The sequence below is a fragment of the Somniosus microcephalus genome, chromosome 16, assembly GCF_052327205.1.
Source record: "Somniosus microcephalus isolate GS21.2 chromosome 16, FLI_Smic_1.0, whole genome shotgun sequence".
Lineage (NCBI taxonomy): Eukaryota > Metazoa > Chordata > Chondrichthyes > Squaliformes > Somniosidae > Somniosus > Somniosus microcephalus.
The window spans coordinates 27,280,354-27,294,503 of NC_141002.1; the positions used below are offsets into that span (position 1 = coordinate 27,280,354).

A 14,150-nucleotide genomic window follows, 5' to 3' on the forward strand; every position below is an offset into this window, starting at 1 on the left:
CGCCCCCCACTCTTCCTTCCTTATCCATTCTGATCATGTTATAACTTGCAATATTTAGTTGCCAGTCATATTCTTTATGTAGCCAAGTTTCAGTTATTCCTACCACATCTGGTTCCTCGCTGTGGATTATTGCCTCCAGTTCCCGCTTTTTATTTTCGATGCTGTGCCTGTTGCTGTACAGGCAATTTAATTTGTCTTTAATCGTTCTTCCTTTCACTTTATTTTATCAGTACTTTTATCCTTTCAGTTTATAACTGGATTTGTTCCCTGACCATTTATGTTGCCCTTGTTCCTTACCTTGGTCTAACCTTTACTCTCAAGTCCTATTTCTTTTATCTTCAGACATATGTAATTTCCATCAGATCCCTCTGCACACCGCCCCTCCACCCCGCCCCTGCCCCTGCTCTGTCTTACTAGTTTAAAGTCCTATTTATCCTTTTCGTTAGGACACTGATTCCACTCGGTTTAGGTGGAGCCCGTTCCAGCACAACGACTCCTTCCTGTCCAGGTACTGGTGCCAGTGTCCCATGAAATGGAACCCCTCCTTCCCACACCATCTTTCAGCCACGCATTTACCTGCCTGATCTGCCTATCCCTGTGTCAATTAGCACGTGGGAATCCTGAGATTACCACCCATGAGGTCCTGTTTTTTTAATTTAGTTCCTAAATTCTGATATTCCCTTAGCACGGCCTCCTCACTATTCTTCCCTATGTTATTGGTCCCAACATGGCCCACGACAACTGGATCTTCCCCCCTCCCTTTCCAAGTTCCTCTCCAGTTGCTCCAAGATATCCTTTACCTTTGCACCAGGCAGGCAACACACCCTTCTGGACTCTCAGTCGCGACTGCAGAGGACGCTATCTAACCCCCTAATTATCCCCTATAACTACAACCTTTCTATTCTGCTCTTTCTCGGCCCTGCCCTTTGATTGCCTCCTGCTCCACAGTGCCATGGTTGGCATTCTGGCTGTCCACCCACACCAGCCTTATCCTCACAGGTAGCAAGCACACTGTCTTCTTCTTCTTCTTAGGCAGTCCCTCGGAACCGAGGATGACTTGCTTCCACATTAAAAATGAGTTCTCAGGTGACTGATGAGTCCAATGCGGGACCTACAGTCTCTGTCACAGGTGGGGCAGACAGTGGGTGGGGTGCTTGGGTTGACGTGCGCTCCTTGCGCTTGCTCCCGGCGAAGAGACTCGGGTGTTCGGCACCTTCCCGGATGTTTCTCCTCCACTTTGTGCGGTCTTGGGCCAGGGATTCCCAGGTGTCGGTGAGGATGTTGCACTTTTTCAAGGAGGCTTTGAGGGTGTCCTTGAAGTGTTTTCTCTGCCCACCTGGGGCTTTCTTGCCGTGTCGGAGCTCCGAGTAGAGGACTTGTTTTGGGAGTCTACCTGTTGGACAGGACCAGAGTCTGTGGGACCTCCTCTATTTCCCCTTGGTTCCCCTTACCCTGCTGACTAACAGTCACACTCTTTTTCTTTGGGAAGGAAAGCACTCTGTAAGACTCGGGCACGGTGCTTTCTGTTGTAGGCCGTATATATCTCATTTGGGCGTTTCAGTGGGGAACCTTCCCTTTAAGAGCTGCGGTCTTGGCGTCGTGCTGCAGTGGGAGGAGCTGGAGCGCTCCCAGCTCAGCAATGGGCCAGCCGGGTGTCGGCCGAGACTCCAACCATTCACTTCACAGCATCCCTGCGCCAGGAGCAGGGAACGATCCTTCAGGAAGGGCCCAGGTAAGTTCAGGCTGCGTCTTGCGTGAAACCGACGTGTTCTTTTGCTCTTTATTATTTGCATTGCTTCGGCAGAAAACAAATGTGCGCGTAGTTGCAATTCCCTTTGTTGCCTCCAATGCACCCGCACTTTGCAATTCAGTTGCAAGTTACGGCTATTTATGTTGCTAACTACAGTTTTTAATGTCAGACTTCCCGATACGGCAGAGCATTCCAGGCCTACGGATTGGTTCAACCTCTGCCACTGGAGAAGGAAGCGGAACCGCAGAAGCGCGTGTTCTTAAAGGGGCACTACCGTAATGCAACAAAGCTGTTTGGCAAATTTTATTTGGGAAAAGTAAGAGAATTACTACATTTGGTCACTTCCACCACAGTGGCATCTCACATAAGTCATGCAATCCTGTGTTTTGAAATAATTTACCTTTTTTATTGTGTTTGTAAACCGCCAAATACATTTTCCCGAAGGAGGTGATTCTCACTTTATTCATGTGGTAAAGTTGATAAATCCAAAATTTCAATTCACTTTCAAAATCCCTCGCCTGAATCCATCTAATAAAGTGGCGACAGGCCCTGTGGGTTGTTCTACGACAAACTAACAGAAAGGAGCTACAAATTATTATTCATTTAAAAAACCCTTTTTGTCTTGAGACAGGAAGGACTCATCAGTCACCATCCTTTACCATTCACGGAACAAGCTCCAACACAACCCCGTCCTCTTTGAAAATAGCTTCCACTTAAACTTATGCTCCAACTTTCTACCTTCTGACATACCCACTGTCAGAGGTATAAAACATTAGTGAGGAAAGATGCAGGTGCAGAGAGGTTGGTGGTAAATAGAGAGTTTGGGTTGAGTGACTGGGAGCGGTGACGGGTTAGGGGATTGAGGAGGAGGACAGCTAAGGGTTGAGGAAAGTTTGTTGGTGAGGGTGAAAGAGGTTGGTGGGATGTGATTTGAGAAGGAAGGAGAGAATTAGGGAGGCATTCAAGGAGGAGATAGTGAGGGTGCAGATCAAATATGTTCCCACAAAGAAAAAGGGTGGGACTCCCAAATCTAGAGCCTCCTGGATGTCAAGGAGCATACCGCTAGGATAAGTGAAAAAAAGGGAAGCTTTACAGAAAACCTAGAGGAGTATAGAAAGTGCAGGGGTGAAATTCAAAAGCAAAGAGAGGGCATGGAAAAGATATTGACAAGTAAAATCCAGGAAAACCCAAAGATGTTTTATAAATACATAAAGAGCAAAAGAATAGCTAAGGAAAGAGGAGGGCCTATTAGACACCAAAAAACTAATTTATGTGTGGAGACAGAAGATGTGGGTATAGTTCTTAATGAATACCTTGGGCTGGATTTTCATTGAGGAGTCGGGTAGGAGGCGGGACTACAACTTTCGGGGTTGTAGTCCCGCCTCCATCGAGTTCTAGCCAACCCACGCGATTTTGACTTGATTGACCTTGTTGAGCCCGCCCAGTGGGCTCAGCAGCCCAATTAAGGGCCACCCGACAACAGGTGAGGTCACCGATTGATATTTCATCTGTCAAGACCTTTTGACAGATGAAATATCAGTGTTTCACAGCTGTTTGAAGCTGTCAAACACTGACAATCTGTACTCCAGGTTAATTCCTTCCTCTCTGGCTGATCTAGAGATCTCCCTGGAACAGAAAGCTGAATGCTGGAACTTTTGACAGATTGCGGCCATTCTGCTTTCTGTGCCGGTGAGATGAGGGACTCCCGAAACATGAGGGAAGGAAGGCTGTAAAGGTATGTAAATGTAAGTAAAACTTCTTTAAACACTTTAAACACACCAAACACACTTACCTCTGCACTCATGCACCCATCACTCACCTGAACACCGGACATCTCGACCCCTCCAAGCTCTTCAGCCCGACGGCCCTCCTTGCTAACTTGGCGTGGTTTGGAGCCGTCGGGAATCCCACATTTCAACAATGAAAATAGGGATTAGGCTAAAAACTGCCTGTTAACAGGCAGTTAATTGGCACTAATCCCCTTCCCGCCTCGGGGAGGCTGGTCCCAGTGTGGATCGGGTACCCGCCTCCTTTGAAACTGACATGGAGGTGGGTTGGGGGCGGGATGGGTTTGTGCCCCCCCGATTTCGGGATTTTAACCCCCCACACGCCTCCAATCCCGCCTCCACGGCCCAATGAAAATCCTGCCCTTTGTGTCTGTCTTCACAGAAGAGAGGGACGATGCAGACATTGTAATTAAGGAGGAGGAGTGTGAAATATTAGATGGGATAAATGTAGAGAAAGAGCAAGTATTAAGAGGTTTAGCATCTTTTAAATTAGATAAATTGCCAGGCCCGGATGAAATGTATCCCAGGCTGATAAGGGAGGAAATAGTGGAGGCTCTGACCATCATTTTCTAATCCTCTCTGGCTACAGGCATGGTGCCAGAGGATTGGAGGACTGCTAACATTGTGCCATTTTTTAAAAGGGAGAAAGGGATAGACCAAGTAATTACAGGCCAGTCAGCCTAACCTCAGTGGTGGGCAAATTATTGGAAAAAATTCTGAGGGACAGTATAAATCGTCATTTAGAAAGTCACAGATTAATCAAGGACATTCAACATTGATTTGTTAAGGGAAGGTCGTGTCTGACTAACTTGATTGAACTTTTTGATGAGGGTAGTGTGTTTGATGTAGTCTACATGGATTTTAGCAAGGCCTTTGGCAAGGTCCCACATGGCAGGCTAGTCAAAAAAGTAAAAGCAAAATATAAAAATGTATCCAGCAGACGGGGAGTCTGCGGTTTGAGAATATGGAATATTGGTGTGAGGATTTGGAGGAGGGAGGGTTTATAGGTGAGGGTGAGCAGTTTGTGGGTTATAAAAGGATTGGGCAGAGGGCTGCAGGATATACAAGCAGTGGGAGGGGTATCCTTAGATCGAAGAGCAATTGTGCGTTATTGGGTCACGTTCTGCTCTGCCAAAACTGCCCTCTACTCCAGGATCATCCTGGGAGGAAAGATAATTCCTGTCTTCTATTCTCCATTACCTTAAACCACGCTCCCTTGCCCCCTCCACCCTCATCTCCAACACGTGTAATGAACTCGTGGACATCTTTGTCACTAAAGTTGAGACAATCCGTTCAGCAGCCTCATCCACTTTCCTCCCTTCTTCTATGCCACCAAGCCAAACCTGCTTCCAGGCTTCCCCCTGCCCTAGACCTGAATCCTTTGTCTTTCTCTAGTTTCTCTCCTATCTTCCCCCATGTCCTCTGCCAGCTCACCTTGCCCATGAGACCCACCTCTTGTTCTCCTGACCCTATTCCCACTAAACTGCTGACCACCCAATTTCCCTGAATGGTCTCTTGCTAACTGACATGTAAATGGTTCCCTTTTCTCAAGTACTGATTTCTCCCTCTCCCTTTGAAAAACACTGTCATCACCGATCTTCAAAAAATCCACCCTTGACCCCTATGTCCTTGCAAGCTATTGCCCCATCTCCAACCTCCCTTTTCTTTTCTAAGTTCTTGAACATGTTTTCACCCTCAAATCCCTGTTCTTCTTTTCTTCAAGCCCATGTTTGAATCACTCTCCAATCAGGTTTCTGTCCCTGCCACAGCACTGGAACAGATGACATTTACTATGACAGTGGTGAATTACCCCTCCTCACCCTCTCGGGTCAACAACACCACCCTCCTGCTACATCTTTCCTCCACTGTCCAGCTCAGTGGGATTGCCATTGCTTGGCTTCACTCTTCTGATCGTAGCCAGAGTATCTCCAGCAATGACTTCTCTTCCCATAAGAAAGAAAGAAAGAACTTGGATTTCTTTAGCACCTTTCACGACCTCAGGACATCTCAAAGCTCTTTACAGCCAATGAAGTACATTTGAAGTGTTGTTGCTGTTGTAATGTAGGAAACGCAGCAGCCAATTTGCGCACAGCAAGCTCCCACAAACAGCAATGTGATAATGATCAGATAATCTGTTTTTTCAGTGATGTTGATTGAGGGATAAATATTGGCCAGGATACTGGGGAGAACTCCCCTTCTGTTCAAAATAGTGCCATGGGATCTTTTGCGTCCAACTGAGAGAGCAGACGGGGCCTCGGTTTAATGTCTCATCTGAAAGACGGCACCTCCGACAGTGCAGCACTCCTTCAGTACCGCAATGGGAGTGCCGGTGTAGATTTTGTGTCGAGTCCCCCAAGGATCTGCCCCTTGCCCCACCTCTTTCTCATCCACATGTGGCCCCTTGGTGACATCATCTGCGAACATCCGGTCAGGTTCCACCTGTGCTGACAACACGCAGCTCCACCTCTCCACCATTTTTCCCAACCCTCCACTGCCTCCAGGTTGTCAGACTGCTTGTCCGATATCCAGTCTTGGATAAGTGGCAAATTCCATTTAAATATGGTGAGGGCTATAGCCATTGTCTTTGGCTACCGCCACAAACTCCATTACCGTGCCACCAATTCCAACCCCTCCCTAGCCATTCTCTTGGGCTGAACGAGACTGTTCTTGGCATCCTATTCTATCCCAAGCAAAGCTTCTGACTTTCATCACAGAGGCTGCCGTCTTCCACTGCTTCTATCATGTCAGAGGATACGCTGATGTCTGAAATGTGACGACTAAAATGTAATATGAACATACGAAAATGACAGGCAGGAAAAGACCAGCTGGTCCACCAAACCTGCCCACACTTCTGATGGCTGGAGCATCGCGACTAGTTTACAATGCTTACAGGAACTAACTTTGAATATGTTGTACAGTTGTTACCCAGGGTATTTTGTGTACATTTTTCTCTCTCCCTTCTATGTTTTCAGCCATTCTCGTGTCGTATTTCCACAAGGTCCATAATATTTTACTGTTTAAACCTGTGATTGATGTTGCTTGTGGTTTTGCTTTACTTTACAGCCATCAATAAAGTTTTGACATGGAGGAATTCCGTCACACAGATAGCAGTATGGATGGTTCACCCTTGTGCTGGGTCAGTGATCATATCGGCTTCCGTGGCACTATTAAGGATTCTGCCATTGACTTTGTGGTAACGGAGATCAATATGCGCGGACAGCTAGTCAGTGAAGTTGGAGCTGATTGTGACCTGGATACCTGTAGCTTTGAATGTGAACAAGAAAAGCCCCATCCATCTCGCAACAAAAGACTGAAGAAACTAGAAAAGCCATCGGAGGATGCCAACGCTGTGCACAGTGAGCTTAACCAGACTGCTGATTGCAATTTGTCGGCATCTGCAGCTAACTCTTCTTCAATGCAAGTGTCAGAAACACAGGGAGGCACCTTGGATTTGCTTTTGGGTAGTTCGGTAGCAGAAGCGCTGGAAAAATTTGCGTCCTCAGCTAAGGAAGATCGGCCCGTGGAGGGGGAGGGGACAGAAGATGAGGCTACGCTTTTACTTGGAACTTTTCCAGAGAAAAGCCAGCGAGCAGCCATCCACTTGGCTGTACGCCAGAAATTTCCCTTCCTAAAGACCGTTACCAACAGTGCTGAAATTCAAGTGCGACTTGACCCTCAGTACTCGGAGCTGTGCCAGCTGGTGTCTGAGAAAGAAGCAGATGGTTTGTTCTGTTTCTTGGATTCAAAAGATAGAAGTTCCAAGTTCACATTTCAGCCCGATGGAAATAAGGAGCACCGGAAGGCTGTCCACCATTTTGTCAGCAAGTACTTTGGGAAACTGGTGGAAACTAAGAGCTTTTCGGAGCGAGATGGCGACGGTCACCATGGCGCAGTGATTACCGTGAGATTTAGAGACAAAGTTACATCCAGCAGGAAACGAAACGCCAACGGTTGCCAGGCAGTGCCAGCAACTTACACAGGTATTGAAATCACTTTGTGCTTTTGAACAATGTGTAACACTTATTTTTTTGTGTGTGTGTGATTTTTAATGAGTTTATGAGAATTATTTCTAATATTTTATCGAAGTTTGGAGGGAAAGGGGAGAAAAAGGGGAAGATTTATTTTCTTAAGGATACTGAAATGTCAGAGTGGGCAACAACATATGGATTGGAATTAAACTGAGATTGAGGGGATAAATGTCATTCTGAGGACTGTAAAGGCCCAAATGAAACAGTTCCGGAGATGTGAACGACAGTGCTTTAGACATTTTGCTGCAAGGAAATAACGGAGGGAAATTTTTCCACTTGCATGACAATTCACTCAGGTGCCTCATAAAGCAGGGGGCGCTCCTCTGAGACTAACACAGTTAAAGAAGGGAATCGAAGGATGTGTTGATGGGGTTAGATGAAAAAGAGTGGGAGGTGGCTTGTGTGGAGCACAAACACTGACCGGCATGGACCTGTTGGGCCGAATGGCCTGTTTCTGTGCTGTATAAATACTATGTAAAGAAAGAAAGACTTGTATTTATATTGCGCTTTTCACAACCTCCGAATGTCCCAAGGCTCTTTACAGCCAATGAAGTACCTTTGCTGTGTAGTCACTGTTGTAATGCAGTTAAAGGATGTGAGTATCCATAATTGAATTGGTGGCCAATTGATTAATTGCCTGGGGTTGACAACAGAAGCTATGCTTGTTCAGCACGGATCGTGATGGTATGTTGTTTCCCAAGCCCAGCTCATAGCCTGGTTGGAATGGTGAAGGTAAATAGTCATGTTAACTATTCATCCACCTAAATTATTATGGATGGATAGATATCCAGGAGAGAATGGGGGGGTGGGGGGGAGGAGAGGGTAAATAGATTTTAATATTTACCTGATATAGTTGGGCTTCAACAAAAATGAACAAAGATTTGACTACCTTGTGTACACCCTTGAAGCATTTACCCTGTGTAAAGTGAACATGGAAACCCTGGAGGCAGTCGCTTACCTGGCTTCAGAACTTGGTGTGGTACCATCGGATTTCAGCTATGCAGGCATCAAAGACAAGAAGGCTGTTACTTCCCAGACTATGGTCGTGAAGAACATGACAATTGACCGGTAAGTTCAGAAGTGTTCTTTAAAAAATTCTTTCTCGGGGTATGGGCATCAACGGCATGGCTGGCATTTATTGCCCATCCCTAGTTGTCATGAGATGGCGGTGATACAACTGAGTGGCCCACTTCAGAGGATAGTTAAGAATCATCCACATTGGTATGGGAGTGAAGTCACATATAGGCCAGGCCAGGTAAAGGCAGTAGGTTTCCTAGATGGCCTCCCATCTTCTACCCTCCATAAACTTGAGGTGATCCAAAACTCTGCATGCCCGTGCCCTAACTCGCACCAAGTCCCATTCACCCATCACCCCTGTGCTTGCTGTCCTACATTGGCTCCCGTCCACTAAAGTCTTCATTTTGAAATTCTCACCCTTGTGTTCAAACCCCTCCATGGCCACATCCCTCCCTATCTCTGTAACCTCCTACAACCCTATGACCAATGTCACCCGTAAGCCGCACTGCCTCCTGCGCGACCCGCCTCTCCCAATGCGCGGCCCATTCAGATTTGTGCGTATACGGGGTACCTACAATGTAAAAGCTGGTGAGCGACCTGCGCAGGATCTTGTAGCCACGCAGCTTAGCGGGAACATTGCCTGCTATGACCCTCTGAGAACTCTGCCTTCCTCCAACTCTTGTGCATCTCCCAATTCCTTCGCCCCACCATTGGCGGCTGTGCTTTAATCCGTCTAGGCCCGAAGGTCTGAAATTCCCTCCCCAAATCTCTTTGCATCTCCACCTCTCTCTCCTCCTTTAAGACCAGTCTAACACCTACCTCTTCGACCTGGCGTTTGGCCAGCTGCCCGAAGATCTCCTTCAAAAGCAAAATACTGCGGATGCTGGAAACCTGAAATAAAAACAGAAAATTCTGGAAATTCTCAGCGGGTCAGGCAGCATCTGTGGAGAGAGAAACAGAGTTAACATTTCAGTTCTGACAAAAGGTCATCAACCTGAAATGTTAACTCTGTTTCTCTCTCCACAGCTGCTGCCTGACCTGCTGAGTGTTTCCAGCATTTTCTGTTTTTATTTTTAATATTGCCTTCATTGGCTCTGTGTCAAAAGCGCCTTGGACGTTTTACGTTGTTCAAGGCACTGTATAGATGCAAGTTGTTGTTGTTTCTTTCCCTAAAGGACAGCAGTGACCCAGTTGGGTTTTTATGACAATCTGACAGATTCATCTGGCAGACTTTTGCTCCGAAGGACTTGAAATTAGAAAAAAAAATTGTGAGGTACGTAGTGCACAATACGTTGCTGTCTTATCGCTTGCAGTTCTGGTCTGGAAGTGCAGCTGCTATAGGGACTACCATCTTGTGTGTGTTTATTTCTGTTGATTTGAAACGGAGGCATTTCAATCCTTTTCCCTTGGCTGCATCTGTCCTCTTCACCTGCAGTTAACCTGTGCTGAAAAACACCATAGGTTCTTCCCGATTTCCCACCACCCCCCGCCCCGAGAAGCAGATTCCAAGATAATGTGGTATAGACCGCAATCCTATCTAGAAAAATTGTACATCTTGAACTGCATCTGTAGCTGTTTGCTTTTTGCTACAGGGGTCACACATTTAAACCCAAATAAAGATGATGTTTACAGGGACTGCATTAATCTTATGAGCCCGTGACCTTGAATTCCCAGGTCTGGTGCATGTTGCACTTGTTCAGCAGCTGTTCAAACCCACCACACAGTCCTTGTGGAAACAAAGACCTGTCTTTTTTTATTCGTTCATGGGATGTGGGCGTCGCTGGCACGGCCAGCATTTATTGCCCATCCCTAATTGCCCTTGAGCTGCCTTCTTGAAACGCTGCAGTCCGTGTGGTGAAGGTACTCCCACAGTGCTGACTTTGTCGTAGCGGTTTGGTACAACTGAGTGGCTTGCTAGGCCATTTCAGAGGGCAGTTAAGAGTCATCCACATTGCTGTGGGTCTGGAGTCACACATAGGCCAGACCGGGTAAGGTCTTCACACTGGGGACACCCTCCATCGTGTTGTGTGACACTACCACCGTGCTAAATGAGATAGATTCAGAACAGATCTAGCAACTCAAAACTGGGCATCCATGAGGCACTGTGGGCCATCAGCAGCAGCAGAATTGTATTCCACCACAAGCTGTAACCGCATGGCCCAGCATATCCCTTACTCTGCCATTACCATCAAGCCAGGGGACCAACCCTGGTTCAAAGAGGAGTGCAGAAGAGCTTGCCAGGAGCAGCACCAGGTGTACCTAAAAATAAGGTGCCAAACTGGGGAAGCTGCAACACAGGACTACATGCATGCTAAACAGCAGAAGCAGCATGCTATAGACAGGGCTAAGCGATTCCACAATCAATAGATCAGATCAAAGCTCTGCAGTCCTGCCACACCCAGTCGTGAACGGTGGTGGACCATTAAACAACTAACGGGAGGAGGAGGCACCATGAATATTCCCATCCTCAATGATGGCGGAGCCCAGCACGTGAATGCAAAAGACAAGGCTGAAGCGTTTGCAACCATCTTCAGCCAGAAGTGCCGAGTGGATCAGCCTACTCCTGAGGTCCCCACCATCACAGACGCCAGTCTTCAGCCAATTCGATTCACTCCACGTGATATCATGTTTGGACCAAGGCTGTAATGAAGTCTGGAGCTGAGTAGTACTGGCGGAACCCAAACTGAGCATCAGTGAGCAGGTTATTGGTGAGTGAGTGCCACTTGATAGCACTGTCGGCTGAGCGCACTGGATACAGCAAAGGCTAAGGGCCCCGGCAACATCCTGGCTGTCGTGCTGAAGACTTGTGCTCCAGAACTAGCCGCGCCTCGAGCAAAGCTGTTCCAGTACAGCTATAACACTGGCATCTACCTGACAATGTGGAAAACTGCCCAGGTATGTCCTGTCTCCAAAAAGCAGGACAAATCCAATCTGGTCAATTACCGCCCCATCAGTCTACACTCAATCATCAGCAAAGTGATGGAAGGTGTCATCGACAGTGCTATCAAGTGGCACTTACTCACCAATAACCTGCTCACTGATGCTCAGTTTGGGTTCCGCCAGTACCACTCAGCTCCAGACTTCATTACAGCCTTGGTCCAAACATGGACAAAAAAGCTGAATTGCAGAGGTGAGCTGAGAGTGACTGTCCTTGACATCAAGGTAGCATTTGATCGAGTGTGGCATGAAGGAGCCCTAGTAAAATTCAAGTCAGTGGGAATCGGGGAAAACTCTCCACTGGCTGGAGCGCAAAGAAAGATGGTTGTGGTTGTTGGAGGTCAATCATCTCAGTTCCAGGACATTGCTGTAGGAGTTCCTCAGGGTAGTGTCCTAGGCCCAACCATCTTCAGCTGCTTCATCAATGACCTTCCCTCCAACATAAGGTCAGAAGTGGGGATGCTCACTGATGATTGCAGTGTTCAGTTCCATTCGCAACTCCTCAGATAATGAAGCAGTCCATGCCCGCATGCAGCAAGACCTGGACGACATTCAGGCTTGGGCTGATAAGTGGCAAGTAACATTCGCGCCACACAAGTGCCAGGCAATGACTGTCTCCAACAAGAGAGAGTCTATTCACCGCCCCTTGACATTCAACGGCATTACCATTGCCGAATCCCCCACCAGCAACATCCTGTGGGTTACCATTGACCAGAAACTTAACTGGACCAGCCACATAAATACTGCAGCTACAAGAGCAGGCCAGAGGCAGGGTATTCTGCGGTGGGTGTCTCGCCTCCTGGCTCCCCAAAGCCTTTCCACCATTTACAAGTTAGAAATGTGATGGAATACTCTCCACTTGCCTGGATGAGAGCAGCTCCAACAACATTCAAGAAGCTCAACATCGTCCAGGACAAAGCAGCCTGCTTGATTGGCACCCCATCCACCACCTTAAACATTCACTCCCTCCACCACCAGCGTACCGTGGCTGCAGTGTGTACCATCTACAAGATGCACTGCAGCAACTTGCCAAGGCTACTTTGAAAGCACCTCCCAAACCCGCGACCTCTTCCACCTGGAAGGACAAGGGCAGCAGGCACATGAGAACACCACCACCTCCAAGTTCTCCTCTAAGTCACATACCATCCCGACTTAGAAGTATATTGCCGATCTTTCATCGTCGCTGGGTCAAAATCCTGGAACTCCCTACCCAACAGCACTGTGGGAGCACCTTCAGCACACAGACTGCAGCAGTTCAAGAAGGCAGCTCATCACCACCTTCTCGAGGGCAATTAAGGATGGGCAATAAATGCAGGCCCTGCCAGCGACGCCCACATCCCATAAACGAATAAAAGAAAATACGCCACTCTTGGTTCTTGTTGTTATGTCTTTTTTTTACGACACAGTGGCCTAGAAATTTGTCTCGGGCGGTGGTGCGAAACAGGTGTTATCGGATCAGCTGCCCGTTGACTTCAATAGAAGTGAATATAAGGCGCGGTGTATGACGGGCGGCTGATCCGATAGCGCCCGTTTCGCACCACTGCCCGAGACATATTTCTCGGCCAGAAAAGTCACTAATAAATCCAATAGGGAATTCAGTCGAAACGTCTTCACCCAGAGAATGGTCAGAATGTGGAACTTGCTTCCACAAGAAGTTGTTGAGGCGACCAGCATCGATGCATTTAAGGGGAAGCTAGATAAACACATGTGGGAGAAAGAAATGGAATAGAAGTATTAAGACAAAAATTGACACTGAGCCAATGAAGGAGAAATTAGGACAGGTGACCAAAAGCTTGGTTAAAGAGGTAGGTTTTAAATAACGCAGAGTTCTTGGAGGGTTGTAGGGCTGGAAGAGTTTACAGAGCTCGGGAGGGGTGAAGCCATGGATGAGGTAAGGTGGAGGATACATTTTCCAAAATATAAATCACCGAGAGCTGTAATAGACTACTAGACTTCTACCCATTCATTATCAGTGGGTGAAAAATATAGCCAGCCTGATTTACAAGTCTAAAATCATGATCTTTATTTTAGTCATGTTTAGTCTCTCCTGGGTTGACGAGTCATGACTTTCATCTCATCCAAATCCGTTTTATTTGCGGTCATCCCACTTATAACAATTTACAGAAGGTTATGGTTGCTGGAAATAAGTGTGGTTAAATAAACAAAGCACCTATGATTACACTGCCGCCAAATGAGATGAGTTCCGATTCCCCACAGGCCATACTGAAGCTGCACAAGGCCTTCAATTGGGCCAAACCTGAAAACGGATCACTGTGTATTAAGGGAGGTATCCAAGCATTCAAGGCAGCGCAGAGGAGAGGCGCAAGACTGATTTCCCCAGTGTCCGAGGGAAGAGCTCAGAGTAACGACTTGATAAGCTAGGGCTCTTCACCCCTGGAATGAAATGTCTCAGAAGGGATGTTTTAAAGATACATAATGGCCCGTATTTTCCGATCCCTACGGGTGTGTACACAGCTCGTATGCACCCGTAGGGACCTCGTAAGTGCCGGTTTCAGGCATGCGAAGCGCATGCGCTGAAAACCGGCACTTCTGATTGGTCAAGAATCCTCTTGACAGATTGGACGCCTGCCCTAGAGAAGGGCCTCTGCGGGTGGAGCGTTCGGCTTTCTG

The 14,150-nt window shown here is 47.3% G+C and overlaps 1 protein-coding gene across 4 annotated transcripts in view; it reads left to right on the plus strand.

Moving 5' to 3' along the window:
• The first annotated feature begins 1,599 nt into the window (after nucleotides 1-1,599).
• LOC147106032 (pseudouridylate synthase PUS7L-like) overlaps nucleotides 1,600-14,150 on the plus strand; it is a 32,965-nt gene continuing 20,414 nt past the window's right edge. For 2 of the 4 annotated variants that reach the window (XM_086008716.1, XM_086008717.1), the window contains exons 1-3: nucleotides 1,600-1,732; nucleotides 6,601-7,517; nucleotides 8,474-8,633. In XM_086008716.1, coding sequence (XP_085864842.1) covers nucleotides 6,620-7,517; nucleotides 8,474-8,633 — 1,058 coding nt within the window. In that variant the 5' untranslated portion in view covers nucleotides 1,600-1,732; nucleotides 6,601-6,619. The remainder of the gene's footprint in view (nucleotides 1,733-6,600; nucleotides 7,518-8,473; nucleotides 8,634-14,150) is intronic. The other 2 variants (XM_086008714.1, XM_086008715.1) reach the window with 1 other exon arrangement.